This window comes from Mustelus asterias, unplaced genomic scaffold (assembly GCF_964213995.1).
Source record: "Mustelus asterias unplaced genomic scaffold, sMusAst1.hap1.1 HAP1_SCAFFOLD_482, whole genome shotgun sequence".
Taxonomy (NCBI): Eukaryota; Metazoa; Chordata; class Chondrichthyes; order Carcharhiniformes; family Triakidae; genus Mustelus; species Mustelus asterias.
Genome location: NW_027590434.1, coordinates 94,033 through 114,381, shown reverse-complemented (window position 1 = coordinate 114,381; position 20,349 = coordinate 94,033). Strand labels below are relative to the sequence as shown.

The following is a 20,349-nucleotide window of genomic DNA, read 5'->3' as shown; positions in this document are numbered from 1 at the left end:
TGCACTCCCCTTACACACACACACTGCACTCCCCTTACACACACACACACACTGCACTCCCCTTACACACACACACTGTACTCCCCTTACACACACACACACTGCACCCCCCTTACACACACACACACTGCACTCCCCTTACACACACACACTGTACTCCCCTTACACACACACACTGCACCCCCCTTACACACACACACTGCACTCCCCTTACACACACACACACTGCACTCCCCTTACACACACACTGCACTCCCCTTACACACACACACTGCACTCCCCTTACACACACACTGCACTCCCCTTACACACACACACTGCACTACCCTTACACACACACACACTGCACTCCCCTTACACACACACTGCACCCCCCTTTCACACACACACTGCACTCCCCTTACACACACACACTGCACTCCCCTTACACACACACACACACTGCACCCCCCTTACACACACACACTGCACTCCCCTTACACACACACTGCACCCCCCTTACACACACACACACACTGCACTCCACTTACACACACACACTGCACTCCCCTTACACACACACACTGCACTCCCCTTAAAACACACACACACTGCACCCCCTTTACACACACACACTGCACTCCCCTTACACACACACACTGCACTCCCCTTAAAACACACACACACTGCACCCCCTTTACACACACACACTGCACTCCACTTACACACACACACTGCACTCCCCTTAAAACACACACACACTGCACCCCCTTTACACACACACACTGCACTCCCCTTATACACACACACTGCACTCCCCTTACACACACACACTGCACCCCCCTTACACACACACACACACTGCACTCCCCTTACACACACACACTGCACTCCCCTTACACACACACACACACTGCACTCCCCTTACACACACACACTGCACTCCCCTTATACACACACACTGCACTCCCCTTACACACACACACTGCACTCCCCTTACACACACACACACACTGCACTCCCCTTACACACACACACTGCACTCCCCTTACACACACACACTGCACTCCCCTTACACACACACACACTGCACTCCCCTTACACACACACACTGCACCCCCCTTACACACACACTGCACTCCCCTTACACACACACACTGCACTCCCCTTACACACACACACTGCACCCCCCTTACACACACACACACTGCACTCCCCTTACACACACACACTGCACCCCCCTTACACACACACACTGCACTCCCCTTACACACACACACACTGCACTCCCCTTACACACACACACACTGTACTCCCCTTACACACACACACTGCACCCCCCTTACACACACACACTGCACCCCCCTTACACACATACACACTGCACTCCCCTTACACACACACACACTGCACTCCCCTTACACACACACACTGCACTCCCCTTACACACACACACTGCACTCCCCTTACACACACACACACACTGCACTCCCCTTACACACACAGACTGCACTCCCCTTACACACACACGCACACTGCACTCCCCTTACTCACACACACTGCACTCCCCTTACACACACACACACTGCACTCCCCTTACACACACACACACACACTGCACTCCCCTTACACACACACACTGCACTCCCCTTACACACACACACTGCACCCCCCTTACACACACAGACTGCACTCCCCTTACACACACACACACTGCACTCCCCTTACACACACACACTGCACTCCCCTTACACACACACACTGCACTCCCCTTACACACACACACTGCTCTCCCCTTACACACACAGACTGCACTCCCCTTACACACACACACTGCACTCCCCTTACACACACACACTGCACTCCCCTTACACACACACACTGCACTCCCCTTACACACACACACTGCACTCCCCTTACACACACACACTGCACTCCCCTTACACACACACACTGCACCCCCTTACACACACACACTGCACTCCCCTTACACACACACACACTGCACTACCCTTACACACACACATTCCCCCCCCCTTACACACACACACTGCACCCCCCTTACACACACACACTGCACCCCCCTTACACACACACACTGCACTCCCCTTACACACACACACACTGCACTCCCCTTACACACACACACTGCACTCCCCTTACACACACACACTGCACTCCCCTTACACACACACACTGCACCCCCCTTACACACACACACTGCACTCCCCTTACACACACACACACTGCACTACCCTTACACACACACATTCCCCCCCCTTACACACACACACTGCACCCCCCTTACACACACACACTGCACCCCCCTTACACACACACACTGCACTCCCCTTACACACACACACTGCACTCCCCTTACACACACACACACACTGCACCCCCCTTACACACACACACTGCACTCCCCTTACACACACAAACTGCACCCCCCCTTATGCACACACACACACACTGCACATGCCCACTGCACGCAGCCATTGCATACGGAGAGCACATACAGGCCGCATTCCCTTTACACACCCAGTGTTCTGTCAGTGTGCGGTGCTGTGTTGTTAGTCTCTGTGCTGTTGTGGAGTATAGAGTGAACACTCTGAGTGAGACACACATCCGTGTTGGTCTGGTACGGCCTCTGGACATCAAAGGCACTTGAGAAGCGACTGCAGCGACCTGGAAACGTGGCTGGCTTGTCAGCTCTCTGACCTGCCGAGACGTACCTGACACAGCTGCCCAGCGGCAGTCAGACATACAGAAGTGTCAACGCACCCATAGGGCCTCAACAGAAAAAAACATTCGAGCAGATATGACTTTTCAAGATAGCACAAGTCCTGCGGTCACAGGAGGAAGGAAATGCCGTCTCTCTCAGCCTCACAGCGCAGCTTCAAGAGAAGTTAGTCACCCAATAAGATTAGCAAACTTCAGCAAGAGAAAGAAGGGGACAAAGGCCATAAATTAAGAGAGCTGAGGGGGGAATGAAATGTAGCAAACAGAACAAAACCACGAGATGGGTGAGTGTCAGACTTACCTGCACAAGGTCAGTGTGAACTGTCTTCAACTTTATACAGTGTAGAGATGGAGGGAGACCTCGGCAGCTGTCGGGCAGAGCAACTTCCATCTCTGGTAAGTGAGTCCTTAAATCATACAACACAAACTGTGATCAATTGGCGGTAATTTCACAGGTAGCTGACAAGGTGGCAATTTTAAACGACAACAAGGAACAAGATTGACTTTGCAATGACACCCCTCCCCCCCACACCCCCCCCCCCCCCCTCCAACCCCGAATAACCATCATCGGAAACTTTCCCCGAGAACGAAGACTGGTGCATTGGTCAGTAGATCGAGCTGCCCCAGACCCGTGTGCGTGTTTCTCAGATTTAGCTGTGAAGGTCGACTCAGTAATTAACGCTCAGCGTCGGTGTGTGAGACACATGGAGCTGGGCAGTCGGGACGGTGCCTTTGAGGGCAGTCATTATTACCCAGACCCTTTTCTTTAGGCCCCTCGCAGCCACCTCATGTTCATCCCGCTTAATTTTCTTGCTTGCTTTAGCACTGGACATTCAGCCGGGAGGCAAGTATCTTTATTTTTAAAAATCCATTCATGCGATGTGAGCCTCGCTGGATGGGGCAGCATTTATTGCCCATAAAATGCCCGAACTGAGGGCATTTTAGGAGTCAACCACATTGCTGTGTACCTGGAGCCGCAGGTAGGCCAGACCGGGTAAGGACGGCGGATTTTCTTCCCCAAAGGACATTTCTTGATTAATAAGGGGAGCAGGGGTTATGGGGAAAAGGCAGGAGAATGGGGGTGAGAAAAATATCAGCCATGATTGAATGGCGGAGCAGACTCGATGGGCCGAGCGGCCTCATTCTGCTCCTATGTCTTTTGGTCTTATAAAGATGGACATGTCCATGAGGGAAGATCTTATAGAAACATATAAGATTATGAAGGGACTAGATAAGATAGAAGCAGGGAGGTTATTTCCACTGGCGGGTGAAACTGGAACTAAGGTAAGTTTGCTGACAACACCAAGGTAGGTGGTGTTGTGGATAGTTTGGAGGGATGTCAGAAGTTGCAGCGAGACATAGATAGAATGCAAGACTGGGCGGAGAAGTGGCAGATGGACTTCAACCCGGATAAGTGTGTAGTGATCCATTTTGGCAGATCCAATGGGATGAAGCAGCAGTATAATATGAAGGGTACCATTCTTAGCAGTGTAGAGGATCAGAAGGACCTTGGGGTCCGGGTCCATAGGACTCTTAAATCGGCCTCGCAGGTGGAGGATGCGGTCAAGAAGGCGTACGGCGTACTAGCCTTCATTAATCGAGGGATTGAGTTTAGGAGTCGGGAGATAATGCTGCAGCTTTATAGGACCCTGGTTAGACCGCACTTGGAGTACTGCGCGCAGTTCTGGTCACCTCATTACAGGAAAGATGTTGAAGCCATTGAAAGGGTGCAGAGGAGATTTACAAGGATGTTGCCTGGATTGGGGGGCATGCCTTATGAGGATAGGTTGAGGGAGCTTGGTCTCTTCTCCCTGGAGAGACGAAGGATGAGAAGTGACCTGATAGAGGTTTACAAGATGTTGAGAGGTCTGGATAGGGTAGACTCTCAGAGGCTATTTCCAAGGGCTGAAATGGTTGCTACGAGAGGACACAGGTTTAAGGTGCTGGGGGGTAGGTACAGAGGAGATGTCAGGGGTAAGTTTTTCACTCAGAGGGTGGTGGGTGAGTGGAATCGGCTGACGTCGGTGGTGGTGGAGGCAAACTCGTTGGGGTCTTTTAAGAGACTTCTGGATGAGTACATGGGATTTAATGGGATTGAGGGCTATAGATAGGCCTAGAGGTAGGGATATGATCAGCGCAACTTGTGGGCCGAAGGGCCTGTTTGTGCTGTGGCTTTCTATGTTCTAAGGGGCATGGCCTCAAAATAAGGGGGAGCAGATTTAGGACTGAGTTGAGGAGGAACTTCTTCACACAAAGGGTTGTGAATCTGTGGAATTCCCTGCCCAGTGAAGCAGTTGAGGCTCCCTCATTGAATGTTTTTAAGGCAAGGATGGATAGATTTTTGAACAGTAAAGGAATTAAGGGTTATGGTGAGCGGGCGGGTAAGTGGAGCTGAGTCCACAAAAAGATCAGCCATGATCTTATTGAATGGCGGAGCAGGCTCGAGGGGCCAGATGGCCCACTCCTGCTCCTAGTTCTTCTGTCCCTTTCGCTTGCTACCTACACAGGATGTGAGCGTACGGAAGGACTCTTTCCAAGTTACATTGGGATTCAATCTCGAAGTCCCATGAACAGTATTACCATAGAATTATAGAAACCTTCATTCCCATTACCAATCATAGGGTCAGAATTACTGGAGTTGAGAGAGAATCTACATACACTCCACACACTGTGAAAAGCAGAAAAGTGATGTGAACCTTGTGTGAACCACACAGTCTCACATACACAGCTTTGGTTAGACCATACTTGGAGCACTGAGAAGGGTTTTGGCCTCCATATTATAAAAAGGATAGGGTGACAAAGTTGATACCAGAACTGAGAAACGACACCTGGGAATGACGAAACAGGCTGGGGCTCTTTACTCCAGGAAACAGAAAGCGGGACGGTGACCCGATCGTGGACTTTGCAACAATGACGAGGGATCCATAGGGTTAACATAGAGAAGGTGCTTCCACATGCGTGTGTGTGTGTGTGTATGTGTGTGTGTGCGTGTGTGTGTGTGTGTATGTGTGTGGCAATGGAGATAAGAACGAGTGGGGGTGGGGGGGCGGGGGGGGCAGACAATAATAAATCCAATCGGGAATTCAGGAGAACTTCTCCACCCAGAGAGTGGGGAGAATGTGGGACTCGCTCCCACGGGAGTGGGGGAGAATGTGGGACTCGCTCCCACGGGGGGAGTGGGGGAGAATGTGGGACTCGCTCCCACGGGGGAGTGGGGGAGAATGTGGGACTCGCTCCCACGGGGAGTGGGGGAGAATGTGGGACTCGCTCCCACGGGGAGTGGGGGAGAATGTGGGACTCGCTCCCCACGGGGGAGTGGGGGAGAATGTGGGACTCGCTCCCACGGGGGGAGTGGGGGAGAATGTGGGACTCGCTCCCATGGGGGAGTGGGGGAGAATGTGGGACTCGCTCCCATGGGGAGTGGGGAGAATGTGGGACTCGCTCCCACGGGGAGTGGGGGGAGAATGTGGGACTCGCTCCCATGGGGGAGTGGGGGAGAATGTGGGACTCGCTCCCATGGGGGAGTGGGGGACAATGTGGGACTCGCTCCCACGGGGAGTGGGGGAGAATGTGGGACTCTCTCCCACGGGGGGAGTGGGGGAGAATGTGGGACTCGCTCCCACGGGGGGAGTGGGGGAGAATGTGGGACTCGCTCCCATGGGGGAGTGGGGACAATGTGGGACTCGCTCCCACGGGGAGTGGGGGAGAATGTGGGACTCGCTCCCATGGGGAGTGGGGAGAATGTGGGACTCGCTCCCACGGGGGGAGTGGGGGAGAATGTGGGACTCGCTCCCATGGGGGAGTGGGGGAGAATGTGGGACTCGCTCCCACGGGGGAGTGGGGGACAATGTGGGACTCGCTCCCCACGGGGGAGTGGGGGAAAATGTGGGACTCGCTCCCTCAGGGGAGTGGGGGAGAATGTGGGACTCGCTCCGACGGGGGGAGTGGGGGACAATGTGGGACTCGCTCCCCACGGGGGAGTGGGGGAAAATGTGGGACTCACTCCCTCAGGGGAGTGGGGGAGAATGTGGGACTCGCTCCGACGGGGGGAGTGGGGGAGAATGTGGGACTCGCTCCCACGGGGAGTGGGAGAGAATGTGGGACTCGCTCCCACGGGGAGTGGGGGAGAATGTGGGACTCGCTCCCACGGAGGATGGGAGAGAATGTGGGACTTGCTCCCACGGGGAGTGGGGGAGAATGTGGGACTTAGTCCCATGGGGAGTGGGGGAGAATGTGGGACTCGCTCCCACGGGGGAGTGGGGGAGAATGTGTGACTCGCTCCCACGGGGGGAGTGGGGGAGAATGTGGGACTCGCTCCCACGGGGAATGGGGGAGAATGTGGGACTTAGTCCCATGGGGAGTGGGGGAGAATGTTAAATGAAGAGCAGAAACACTGCTGTAAATGCCCTGTTGCTGTGTTATAAATATAAGGTAATACTAACCACAGACTGATCTACAGAGAACAGGGGCAGAATGAGTTCGGTGTAAAAACAGTCCCATGTGTGGTGAAGGTTAAAGTTAATGTTTCCATTGGTGGCGTACACTTCGTACTGCTGAGAGAGTCAGTGACAGCAGTCTGAACTGCTGCATTCAGAAGCAAAGGAGATGCACATCTTGCAGAAATCTATATTTTGGGATCCGATAGGTGAGTAACTGGGGACGTGATATTGGTGAATAGAGTCTATCGTGGGCAGAACAGGTGATTTTGGATCTGTGGTTACCAGAGTTCTCCAACACGAGGGGTTTTCCTTCCCTCGTGGCTGTTGTAGACTTATCGTCAGAAATTGATAATGGTGATTAAGCCGTCATTATCAGTGATCACCGGGATGGGAGAGGCAGACCGGACAGACCTTGGCTCTTCCATAGCTTGGGATTCCATTTGTTCAGACACGCAGTCTGACAGATCCAGTTAGGAATTCAGACGGTGGGATGGTCAGTCCCTGTGACCATTCAGCCCCTGGAATGAGACAACCGGACAGAGCTAATGCTTCCTGTACCTCACTGACTCTGGTCGGCAGGCTGTGGTTCAGCTGATAACATCATATCCTCTTAGTCAAAATACAATGAGTCCAAGCCCCACTCCCTTAATCCAGGCTGACCCTCCCAGTGCCAAAATCAACAGAGTGCCGCACTGTGGGTGGGTCAGTGCTGAGGGAGTGCCGTACTGTCGGAGGGTCAGTGCTGAGGGAGTGCCGCACTGTCAGAGGGTCAGTACTGAGGGAGTGCCGCACTGTCAGAGGATCAGTACTGAGGGAGTGCCGCACTGTCAGAGGGTCAGTGCTGAGGGAGCGCCGCACTGTCAGAGGGTCAGTGCTGAGGGAGCGCCGCACTGTCGGAGGGTCAGTGCTGAGGGAGTGCCGCACTGTCAGAGGGTCAGTACTGAGGGAGTGCCGCACTGTCGGAGGGTCAGTGCTGAGGGAGTGCCGCACTGTCAGAGGATCAGTGCTGAGGGAGTGCCGCACTGTCAGAGGGTCAGTGCTGAGGGAGTGCCGCACTGTCAGAGGGTCAGTACTGAGGGAGTGCCGCACTGTCAGAGGGTCAGTGCTGAGGGAGCGCCGCACTGTCAGAGGGTCAGTGCTGAGGGAGTGCCGCACTGTCAGAGGGTCAGTGCTGAGGGAGTGCCGCACTGTCAGAGGGTCAGTATTGAGGGAGTGCCGCACTGTCGGAGGGTCAGTGCTGAGGGAGTGCGGCACTGTCAGAGGGTCAGAGCTGAGGGAGTGCCGCACTGTCAGAGGGTCAGTGCTGAGGGAGTGTCGCACTGTCAGACGGTCAGTACTGAGGGAGTGTCGCACTGTCAGACGGTCAGTACTGAGGGAGTGTCGCACTGTCAGACGGTCAGTACTGAGGGAGTGCCGCACTGTCAGAGGGTCAGTACTGAGGGAGTGTCGCACTGTCAGACGGTCAGTACTGAGGGAGTGCCGCACTGTCAGAGGGTCAGTACTGAGGGAGTGTCGCACTGTCAGACGGTCAGTACTGAGGGAGTGCCGCACTGTCAGAGGGTCAGTACTGAGGGAGTGTCGCACTGTCAGACGGTCAGTACTGAGGGAGTGTCGCACTGTCAGACGGTCAGTACTGAGGGAGTGCCGCACTGTCAGAGGGTCAGTATTGAGGGAGTGCCGCATTGTCAGAGTCTTTATTTCATCTTTCCTGTGTCTCCACAAGGGACTTCGAAAAGACCAGGAGCAAAGTCAGAAGTAAAGACACTGCCGTGAGAGGGGGGGTTAGCAGCTGATAGAGGTGGAAGTCCCTCCAGTGAAAGCTTCCCTTTTCCTTTTAGGTGCTGACTGACATACGGTCAACAGAGAGACGGACGGGTGTCGGAAGAGAACTCCTAAACCTCAGGCCCAGGTGACTGAAAGAACGGCTGCCATTGGTGGACTGATTAAAAATCAGGTGAGTGCGCGAGGGCAGGATTGGAGGAGACATCTCAGAGGCTTTGAGGAGATAAGGAGGGGCGGAGCCATGTGGAGGGATTCAAAATGGCAGCTAATGTTCTGGGGACCCGGGTTCGAATCCCGCCACGGCAGACGGTGGAATTTGAATTCAATAAAAAATATCTGGAATTAAGAATCTACTGATGACCATGAAACCATTGTCGATTGTCGGAAAAACCCATCTGGTTCACTAATGTCCTTTAGGGAAGGAAATCTGCCGTCCTTACCCGGTCTGGCCTACATGTGACTCCAGAGCCACAGCAATGTGGGTGACTCTCAACTGCCCTCCAAGGGCAACTAGGGATGGGCAATAAATGCTGGCCCAGCCAGCGACGCCCATGGCCCACGAATGAATACAACAAACAAGAGAGTTTTGGCGAGAAAAATGCAAGCTTTTGTTGCGCATTGCACCCAATTTTGGGTTTATTCTGTTCAGTGCAGTTGTGACCAGTGGGGTATACCCCCAAACCGCCCCCCATTCCCACACCCCCAAACCGCCCCCCATTCCCACACCCCCAAACCGCCCCCCATTCCCACACCCCCAAACCGTCCCCCATTCCCACACCCCCAAACCGCCCCCCATTCCCACACCCCCAAACCGCCCCCCATTCCCACACCCCCAAACCGCCCCCCATTCCCACACCTCCAAACCGCCCCCCATTCCCACACCCCCAAACCGCCCCCCATTCCCACACCCCCAAACCGCCCCCCATTCCCACACCCCCAAACCGCCCCCCATTCCCACACCCCCAAACCGCCCCCCATTCCCACACCCCCAAACCGCCCCCCATTCCCACACCCCCAAACCGCCCCCCATTCCCACACCCCCAAACCGCCCCCCATTCCCACACCGCCAAACCGCCCCCCATTCCCACACCCCCAAACCGCCCCCCATTCCCACACCCCCAAACCGCCCCCCATTCCCACACCCCCAAACCGCCCCCCATTCCCACACCCCCAAACCGCCCCCCATTCCCACACCCCCAAACCGCCCCCCATTCCCACACCGCCAAACCGCCCCCCATTCCCACACCCCCAAACCGCCCCCCATTCCCACACCCCCAAACCGCCCCCCATTCCCACACCGCCAAACCGCCCCCCATTCCCACACCCTCTCAGTGGGGTACACCTCCCTCCCCCCACATTCCTGCACCCTCTCAGTGGGGTACACCCCCACATTCCCACACCCTCTCAGTGGGGTACACCTCCCTCCCCCTCACTCCAATGCTCAGTGACCAAAGAACAAAGAACAGTACAGCACAGGAACAGGCCCTTTGGCCCTCCAAGCCTGCCCCGATCACATTTACCTATCTAGACCAACCGCTTCTATCCCTCTATTCCCCGTCTGTTCTTAGGCCTATCAAGATAAGTCTTAAATGTGACTAACGTAACTGCCTCAACCACCTCACTTGGCAGCTCATTCCGGCCCCCCACCACCCTCTGTGTAAAAACCTTCCCCCGCACACCTCCACTGAACCTTTCCCTCCTTATCTTGAACTTGTGCCCCCTTGTAATTGTCATTTCCGCCCTGGGAAGAAGCTTCCAACTCTTCACCCTATCCCTACCCCTCATAATTTTATAAACTTCTATAAAGTCACCTCTCAGCCTCCGACTTGCCAGGGAGAACAATCCCAGTTTATTCAATCTCTCCTCATAGCGAATACCCCTCATACCAGGCAACATCCTGGGAAACCTTTTCTGTACTCCCTCCAAAGCCTCCACGTCCTTCTGGTAGTGTGGTGACCAGAATTGGACACAGTATTCCAGATGTGGCCTAATCAACGTTTCATACACCTGTAACATAATTTGCCAACTTTTATACTCGATGCCCCGGTCGATGAAGACAAGCGTGCCGTATGGTTTCTTCACAACCTTTTCCACCTGTGCTGCCACTTTTAAGGATCTGTGAACCTGTACTCCCAGATCTCTCTGTGTGTCTATTCACTGTGGACAGTGAAGAAAGTTATCTCCAATTGCAACAGGATCTTGATCAATTGGGCCAGTGGGCTGACAAATGGCAGATTGAGTTTAATTTAGACAAATGCGAGGTGATGCATTTTGGTAGATTGAACCAGGGCAGGACTTACTCAGTTAATGGTAGGTCATTGGGGAGAGATACAGAACAAAGAGATCTAGGGGTACAGGTTCATAGCTCCTTGAAAGTGGAGTCACAGGTGGACAGAGTGGTGAAGAAGGCATTCGGCATGCTTGGTTTCATCGGTCAGAACATTGAATACAGGAGTTGGGACGTCTTGTTGAAGTTGTACAAGACATTGGTAAGGCCACACTTGGAATACTGTGTGCAATTCTGGTCAACCTATTATAGAAAGGATATTATTAAACTAGAAAGAGTGCAGAAAAGATTTACTGAGAAAATCTTACTGTAATCGGGACTTGCTACCGGGATTTGATGGATTGAGTTATAAGGAGAGGCTGGATAGACTGGGACTTTTTTCTCTGGAGCGTAGGAGGCTGAGGGGTGACCTTATAGAGGTCTATAAAATAATGAGGCGCACAGATCAGCTAGATAGTCAATATCTTTTCCCAAAGGTAGGGGAGTCTAAAACTAGAGGGCATAGGTTTAAGGTGAGAGGGGAGAGATACAAAAGGTCTAGAGGGGCAATTTTTTCACACAGAGGTTGGTGAGTGTCTGGAATGAGCTGCCAGAGGTCGTAGTAGAGGCGAGTACAATTTTGTCTTTTAAAAATCATTTAGATAGTTACATGGGTACGATGGGTATAGAGGGATATGGGCCAAACGTGGGCAATTGGGATTAGCTTAGGGGTTTAAAAAAAGGGGTGGCATGGACAAGTTGGGCTGAAGGGCCTGTTTCCATGCTGTAAACCTTGATGACTCTATGGCAGTGTGGTGACCAGAATTGGACACAGTATTCCAAATGTGGCCAAACCAAAGTTTCAAACACCTGTAACATAATTTGCCAACTTTTATGCCCCAGTCGATGAAGACAAGCGTGCCGTATGCTTTCTTCACAACCTTTTCCACCTGTGCGGCCACTTTTAAGGATCTGTGAACCTGTACTCCCAGATCTCTCTGTGTGTCTGTGCTCCTGATGGTTCTGCCATTTATTTCATAGCTCCCACCTGAATTGGATCGACCAAAATGCATCACCTCACATTTGTCCGGGTTAAATTCCATCTGCCATTTCCCTGCCCAATTTTCCAGTCTATCTCTATCCTGCTGCATTCTCTGACAATCTTCATCACTATCCCCAACTCCGCCAATCTCAGTATCATCCGCGAACTTGCTCATCAGACCAGCTACGTTTTCATCCGAGTCACTGATATATATTGTGGGGAATGTGCCAGATGGTGGATTGGTGACTAACTCGTGCTCTCTGTTTCAGCTTGCAGCTCTGGTAACTGATGCTCTCCAGGCTCTGTCGGCAAACGTGGATCAGACACAGGGGAGTCGAGTCATGGCTGACCAGCAGTTGAGGCAGCCAGACAGCAGCGAGGAAGCCGGGTTGCTCTTCTTCCAGCACCAAGGGCAGTGCGGCCCCCTGCCGGGCATGGACGCCAGCCTCTCGCACGCCCTCGGGCTGGAGGACGTCCCCGAGTCCGGCTCGCCCACCTCGCCCTGCTTCGATCCGGATCCCATGGACGCCAGCAGGCTGGAGATGGGCGGGCACAAGGGGATGGAGCTGGCCGCGGATGGTGGCTGGGGTCACTCCGATATGGGCGCCCAGGTGAACGTGAAACAAGAGCCCGGCAATCCCAGGCTGGTGAGGGCGGCGAGCGGGTACACCTACTGCCTGCCGTACGAACAGTGCCAGGACCAGCTGGCTAAACGGACGGATGGGAAACTGGACTCATTCAATGAAGCCTTTGCCAACCGCCACTCCCTAGCTCAGAGCTCCGGCGTTCTGGGTAACTACCCCCAGAACGTCACGCTGCGGCAGATGCTGTCTCAAAAACCTCCAACGCATCGCTACGCCCACCCCAGAGTACCCCAGCACCTGCCCTCCTGCATGCCCGCCACCCAGCAGCCCAAAGTCATGCTGCAACAGTCGCTACATTACACCTACCCTCAGCTGCGGTGCCTGGCAGGGGGGCAGCAGCAGCAAACGCTGCCCGCTCTCACGCAGCAGATGGCGCAGGATATGCTGCAGCAGCCCGCAGCACCCATGCAGCAGCTCCACAAGCCGGCCGGGGAGGCCAAGCCCCAGAGCGACAGCCAGCACCACATGGGCCACTACCAGCAGATGCAGCAGCCTGGCCGTCACCACCTGCTGCAACACATGCCGATGGCACAGATGGGCAGGGAGACTGCCCAGCGCACCGCCCTCCAGCACCCCTGCCCGCAAGGGAAGCCGGACCAATTCCACCACCCACTCAACACACCTCCTCAATACCTGTACGGTGAAAGACAACACTACCGGGTACAAGGGCAGCAGAGAGACGCCGGGACACACCAGCTGTACCCACAGCCCGCCAACAACTCACCAAGTACCTGACTTTCTCCTAGACATAATCGTTATACTGGAGTACATGGCGGGTCAGGAGTCAGTGAAGGGTGTGGGGTATACCAGAGTGTTACAGTGAGGGGTGTGGGGTATACCAGAGTGTTACAGTGAGGGGTGTGGGGTATACCAGAGTGTTACAGTGAGGGGTGTGGGGTATACCAGAGTGTTACAGTGAGGGGTGTGGGGTATACCAGAGTGTTACAGTGAGGGGTGTGGGGTATACCAGAGTGTTACAGTGAGGGGTGTGGGGTATATCAGAGTGTTACAGTGAGGGGTGTGGGGTATATCAGAGTGTTACAGTGAGGGGTGTGGGGTATACCAGAGTGTTACAGTGAGGGGTGTGGGGTATACCAGAGTGTTACAGTGAGGGGTGTGGGGTATATCAGAGTGTTACAGTGAGGGGTGTGGGGTATATCAGAGTGTTACAGTGAGGGGTGTGGGGTATATCAGAGTGTTACAGTGAGGGGTGTGGGGTATACCAGAGTGTTACAGTGAGGGGTGTGGGGTATACCAGAGTGTTACAGTGAGGGGTGTGGGGTATATCAGAGTGTTACAGTGAGGGGTGTGGGGTATATCAGAGTGTTACAGTGAGGGGTGTGGGGTATATCAGAGTGTTACAGTGAGGGGTGTGGGGTATATCAGAGTGTTACAGTGAGGGGTGTGGGGTATATCAGAGTGTTACAGTGAGGGGTGTGGGGTATATCAGAGAGTTACAGTGAGGGGTGTGGGGTATATCAGAGTGTTACAGTGAGGGGTGTGGGGTATATCAGAGTGTTACAGTGAGGGGTGTGGGGTATATCAGAGTGTTACAGTGAGGGGTGTGGGGTATATCAGAGAGTTACAGTGTGGGGCGCGGGATATATCAGAGTGTTACAGTGAGAGATGTGGGGTATATCAGAGAGTGTTACAGTGAGGGGTGTGGGGTACATCAGAGAGTGTTACAGTGAGGGGTGTGGGGTACATCAGAGTGTTACACTGAGGGGTGTGGGGTATACCAGAGTGTTACAGTGAGGGGTGTGGGGTATATCAGAGTGTTACACTGACGGGTGTGGGGTATATCAGAGAGTGTTACAGTGAGGGGTGTGGGGTATATCAGAGTGTTACAGTGAGGGGTGTGGGGTATATCAGAGAGTGTTACAGTGAGGGGTGTGGGGTATATCAGAGTGTTACAGTGAGGGGTGTGGGGTATATCAGAGTGTTACAGTGAGGGGTGTGGAGTATATCAGAGTGTTACAGTGAGAGATGTGGGGTATACCAGAGTGTTACACTGAGGGGTGTGGGGTATATCAGAGAGTGTTACAGTGAGGGGTGTGGGGTACATCAGAGTGTTACACTGAGGGGTGTGGGGTATACCAGAGTGTTACAGTGAGGGGTGTGGGGTATATCAGAGTGTTACACTGACGGGTGTGGGGTATATCAGAGAGTGTTACAGTGAGGGGTGTGGGGTATATCAGAGTGTTACAGTGAGGGGCGCGGGGTATATCAGAGTGTTACAGTGAGGGGTGTGGGGTATATCAGAGTGTTACACTGAGTGGTGTGGGGTATATCAGAGTGTTACACTGAGGGGTGAGGGGTATATCAGAGAGTGTTACAGTGAGGGGTGTGGGGTATATCAGAGTGTTACAGTGAGGGGTGTGGGGTATATCAGAGTGTTACAGTGAGGGGTGTGGGGTATACCAGAGTGTTGCACTGAGGGGTGTGGGGTATACCAGAGAGTTACAGTGAGCGGTGTGGGGTATATCAGAGTGTTACAGTGAGGGGTGTGGGGTATATCAGAGTGTTACAGTGAGGGGTGTGGGGTATATCAGCGTGTTACAGTGAGGGGTGTGGGGTATATCAGAGTGTTACAGTGAGGGGTGTGGGGTATATCAGAGTGTTACAGTGTGGGGTGTGGGATATATCAGAGTGTTACAGTGAGCGGTGTGGGGTATATCAGAGTGTTACAGTGAGGGGTGTGGGGTATACCAGAGTGTTGCACTGAGGGGTGTGGGGTATACCAGAGAGTTACAGTGAGCGGTGTGGGGTATATCAGAGTGTTACAGTGAGGGGTGTGGGGTATATCAGAGTGTTACAGTGAGGGGTATATCAGCGTGATACAGTGAGGGATGTGGGGTATATCAGAGTGTTACAGTGCGGGGTGTGGGGTATATCAGAGTGTTACAGTGAGGGGTGTGGGGTATATCAGAGTGTTACAGTGAGGGGTGTGGGATATATCAGAGTGTTACAGTGAGGGGTGTGGGGTATATCAGAGTGTTACAGTGAGGGGTGTGGGATATATCAGAGTGTTACAGTGAGGGGTGTGGGGTATATCAGAGTGTTACAGTGAGGGGTGTGGGGTATATCAGAGTGTTACAGTGAGGGGTGTGGGGTATATCAGAGTGTTACAGGGAGGGGTGTAGGGTATATCAGAGTGTTACAGTGAGGGGTGTGGGGTATATCAGAGTGTTACAGTGAGGGGTGTGGGGTATATCAGAGTGTTACAGTGAGGGGTGTGGGAAATATCAGAGTGTTACAGTGAGGGGTGTGGGGTATATCAGAGTGTTACAGTGAGGGGTGTGGGATATATCAGAGTGTTACAGTGAGGGGTGTGGGATATATCAGAGTGTTACAGTGAGGGGTGTGGGGTATATCAGAGTGTTACAGTGAGAGGTGTTGGATATATCAGAGTGTTACAGTGAGGGGTGTGGGATATATCAGAGTGTTACAGTGAGGGGTGTGGCGCATATTAGAGTGTTAGTGTGAGGGGTGTGGGGTATATCAGAGTGTTACAGTGAGGGGTGTGGGATATATCAGAGTGTTACAGTGAGGGGTGTGGGATATATCAGAGTGTTACAGTGAGGGGTGTAGGGTATATCAGAGTGTTACAGTGAGGGGTGTGGGATATATCAGAGTGTTACAGTGAGGGGTGTGGGATATATCAGAGTGTTACAGTGAGGGGTGCAGGGTATATCAGAGTGTTACAGTGAGGGGTGTGGGATATATCAGAGTGTTACAGTGAGGGGTGTGGGGTATATCAGAGTGTTACAGTGAGGGGTGTGGGATATATCAGAGTGTTACAGTGAGGGTGTGGGGTATATCAGAGTGTTACGGTGAGGGGTGTGGGATACATCAGAGTGTTACAGTGAGGGGTGTGGGGTATATCAGAGTGTTACAGTGAGGAGTGCGGGATATATCGGAGTGTTACAGTGAGGGGTGTGGGGTATATCAGAGTGTTACAGTGAGGAGTGCGGGATATATCGGAGTGTTACAGTGAGGGGTGTGGGATATATCAGAGTGTTACAGTGAGGGGTGCGGGATATATCAGAGTGTTACAGTGAGGGGTGTGGGGTATATCAGAGTGTAACAGTGAGGGGTGTGGGATATATCAGAGTGTTACAGTGAGCGATGTGGGATGTATCAGAGTGTTACGGTGAGGGGTGTGGGGTATATCAGAGTGTTACAGTGAGGGTTGCGGGATATATCAGAGTGTTACAGTGAGGGGTGTGGGGTATATCACAGTGTTACAGTGAGGGGTGTGGGGTATATCACAGTGTTACAGTGAGGGTTGCGGGATATATCAGAGTGTTACAGTGAGGGTTGCGAGATATATCAGAGTGTTACATCAGAACATGAGAACACAAGAACATAAGAGGTGGAATGTCTTGTGAAAAGGAAGAGGGATGCTTATGTAGGGATGAGGAAACAAGGTTCAGATGGCTCAATTGAGGGTTACAAGTTAGCAAGGAATGAGCTGAAAAAGGGGCTTAGGAGAGCTCGGAGGGGACATGAGAAGTCCTTGGCCGGTCGGATCAAGGAAAACTCCAAGGCTTTTTACTCTTATGTGAGGAATAAAAGAATGACCGAGGTGAGGTTAGGGCCGGTCAAGGACAGTAGTGGGAACTTGTGTATGGAGTCAGTAGAGATAGGCGAGGTGATGAATGAATACTTTTCTTCAGTGTTCACCAAGGAGAGGGGCCATGTTTTTGAGGAAGAGAAGGTGTTACAGGCTAATAGGCTGGAGGAAATAGATAGAACATAGAACATAGAACATTACAGCGCAGAACAGGCCCTTCGGCCCACGATGTTGCACCGACCAGTTAAAAAAAAACTGTGACCCTCCAACCTAAACCAATTTCTTTTCGTCCATGAACCTATCTACGGATCTCTTAAACGCCCCCAAACTAGGCGCATTTACAACTGATGCTGGCAGGGCATTCCAATCCCTCACCACCCTCTGGGTAAAGAACCTACCCCTGACATCGGTTCTATAACTACCCCCCCTCAATTTAAAGCCATGCCCCCTCGTGCTGGATTTCTCCATCAGAGGAAAAAGGTTATCACTATCCACCCTATCTAAACCTCTAATCATCTTATATGTTTCAATAAGATCCCCTCTTAGCCGCCGCCTTTCCAGCGAAAACAATCCCAAATCCCTCAGCCTCTCCTCATAGGATTTCCCCTCCATACCAGGCAACATCCTGGTAAACCTCCTCTGCACCCTCTCCAAAGCCTCCACATCCTTCCTGTAATGTGGGGACCAGAACTGCACACAGTACTCCAAGTGCGGCCGCACCAGAGTTGTGTACAGTTGCAACATAACGCTACGACTCCTAAATTCAATCCCCCTACCAATAAACGCCAAGACACCATATGCCTTCTTAACAACCTTATCTACTTGATTCCCAACTTTCAGGGATCTATGCACACATACACCTAGATCCCTCTGCTCCTCCACACTATTCAAAGTCCTCCCGTTAGCCCTATACTCAACACATCTGTTATTCCTACCAAAGTGAATTACCTCACACTTCTCCGCATTAAACTCCATCCGCCACCTCTCGGCCCAACTTTGCAACCTGTCTAAGTCTTCCTGCAAACTACGACACCCTTCCTCACTGTCTACCACACCACCGACTTTGGTGTCATCAGCAAATTTGCTAATCCACCCAACTATACCCTCATCCAGATCATTAATAAATATTACAAACAGCAGTGGCCCCAAAACAGATCCCTGAGGTACACCACTTGTAACCGCACTCCATGATGAATATTTACTATCAACCACCACCCTCTGTTTCCTATCCGCTAGCCAATTCCTGATCCAATTTCCTAGATCACCCCCAATCCCATACATCTGCATTTTCTGTAGAAGCCTACCATGGTGAACCTTATCAAACGCCTTACTAAAATCCATATATACCACGTCCACTGCCTTGCCCCCATCCACCTCCTTGGTCACTTTCTCAAAAAACTCAATAAGGTTAGTAAGGCACGACGACCTGAAGATCGATGTTCGGAGGGAGGATGTACTGGCAGTTTTGAATAAACTGAAGGTCGATGAGTCCCCTGGGCCTGATGAAATGTATCCTAGGATTCTTTGGGAGGCAAGGGATGAGATTGCTTTGGCTTTGATCTTTGGGTCCTCACTGTCCACGGGGATGGTGCCAGAGGACTGGAGAGTGGCGAATGTTGTTCCTCTGTTTAAGAAAGGGAATAGAAATGACCCTGGTAATTATAGACCGGTTAGTCTTACTTCGGTGGTTGGTAAATTGATGGAAAAGGTCCTGAGGGATGGGATTTACGACCATTTAGAAAGATGCAGATTAATCCGGGATAGTCAGCACGGATTCGTGAAGGGCAAGTCGTGCCTCACAAATTTGATTGAATTTTTTGAGAAGGTAACTAAGTGTGTTGATGAAGGTAGGGCAGTTGATGTCATTTTCATGGATTTTAGTAAGGCGTTTGATAAGGTCCCCCATGGTCGGCTTATGATGAAAGTAAGGTGGTGTGGGATCGAGGGAAAGTTGGCCGATTGGATAGGTAACTGGCTATCTGATCGAAGACAGAGGGTGGTGGTCGATGGAAAATTTTCGGATTGGAGGCAGGTTGCTAGCGGAGTGCCGCAGGGATCAGTGCTTGGTCCTCTGCTCTTTGTGATTTTTATTAATGACTTAGAGGAGGGGGCTGAAGGGTGGATCAGTAAATTTGCTGATGACACCAAGATTGGTGGAGTAATGGATGAGGTGGAGGGCTGTTGTCGGCTGCAAAGAGACATAGATAGGATGTAAAGCTGTGCTGAAAAATGGCAAATGGAGTTTAACCCTGATAAATGTGAGGTGATTCATTTTGGTAGGACTAATTTAAATGTGGATTACAGGGTCAAAGGTAGGGTTCTGAAGACTGTGGAGGAACAGAGAGATCTTGGGGTCCATATCCACAGATCTCTAAAGGTTGCCACTCAAGTGGATAGAGCTGTGAAGAAGGCCTATAGTGTGTTAGCTTTTATTAACAGGGGGTTGGAGTTTAAGAGCCGTGGGGTTATGCTGCAACTGTACAGGACCTTGGTGAGACCACATTTGGAATATTGTGTGCAGTTCTGGTCACCTCACTATAAGAAGGATGTGGAAGCGCTGGAAAGAGTGCAGAGGAGATTTACCAGGATGCTGCCTGGTTTGGAGGGTAGGTCTTATGAGGAAAGGTTGAGGGAGCTAGGGCTGTTCTCTCTGGAGCGGAGGAGGCTGAGGGGAGACTTAATAGAGGTTTATAAAATGATGAAGGGGATAGATAGAGTGAACGTTCAAAGACTATTTCCTCGGGTGGATGGAGCTATTACAAGGGGGCATAACTATAGGGTTCATGGTGGGAGATATAGGAAGGATATCAGAGGTAGGTTCTTTACGCAGAGAGTGGTTGGGGTGTGGAATGGACTGCCTGCAGTGATAGTGGAGTCAG

General features: G+C 52.2%; 1 protein-coding gene across 2 annotated transcripts in view; it reads left to right on the top strand.

The window, feature by feature from the left end:
* The first annotated feature begins 2,935 nt into the window (after positions 1-2,935).
* LOC144486840 (transcriptional-regulating factor 1-like) overlaps positions 2,936-20,349 on the top strand; it is a 77,063-nt gene continuing 59,649 nt past the window's right edge. For both annotated transcript variants that reach the window (XM_078204862.1, XM_078204861.1), the window contains exons 1-3: positions 2,936-3,117; positions 8,999-9,114; positions 12,520-13,621. In XM_078204862.1, coding sequence (XP_078060988.1) covers positions 12,592-13,621 — 1,030 coding nt within the window. In that variant the 5' untranslated portion in view covers positions 2,936-3,117; positions 8,999-9,114; positions 12,520-12,591. The remainder of the gene's footprint in view (positions 3,118-8,998; positions 9,115-12,519; positions 13,622-20,349) is intronic.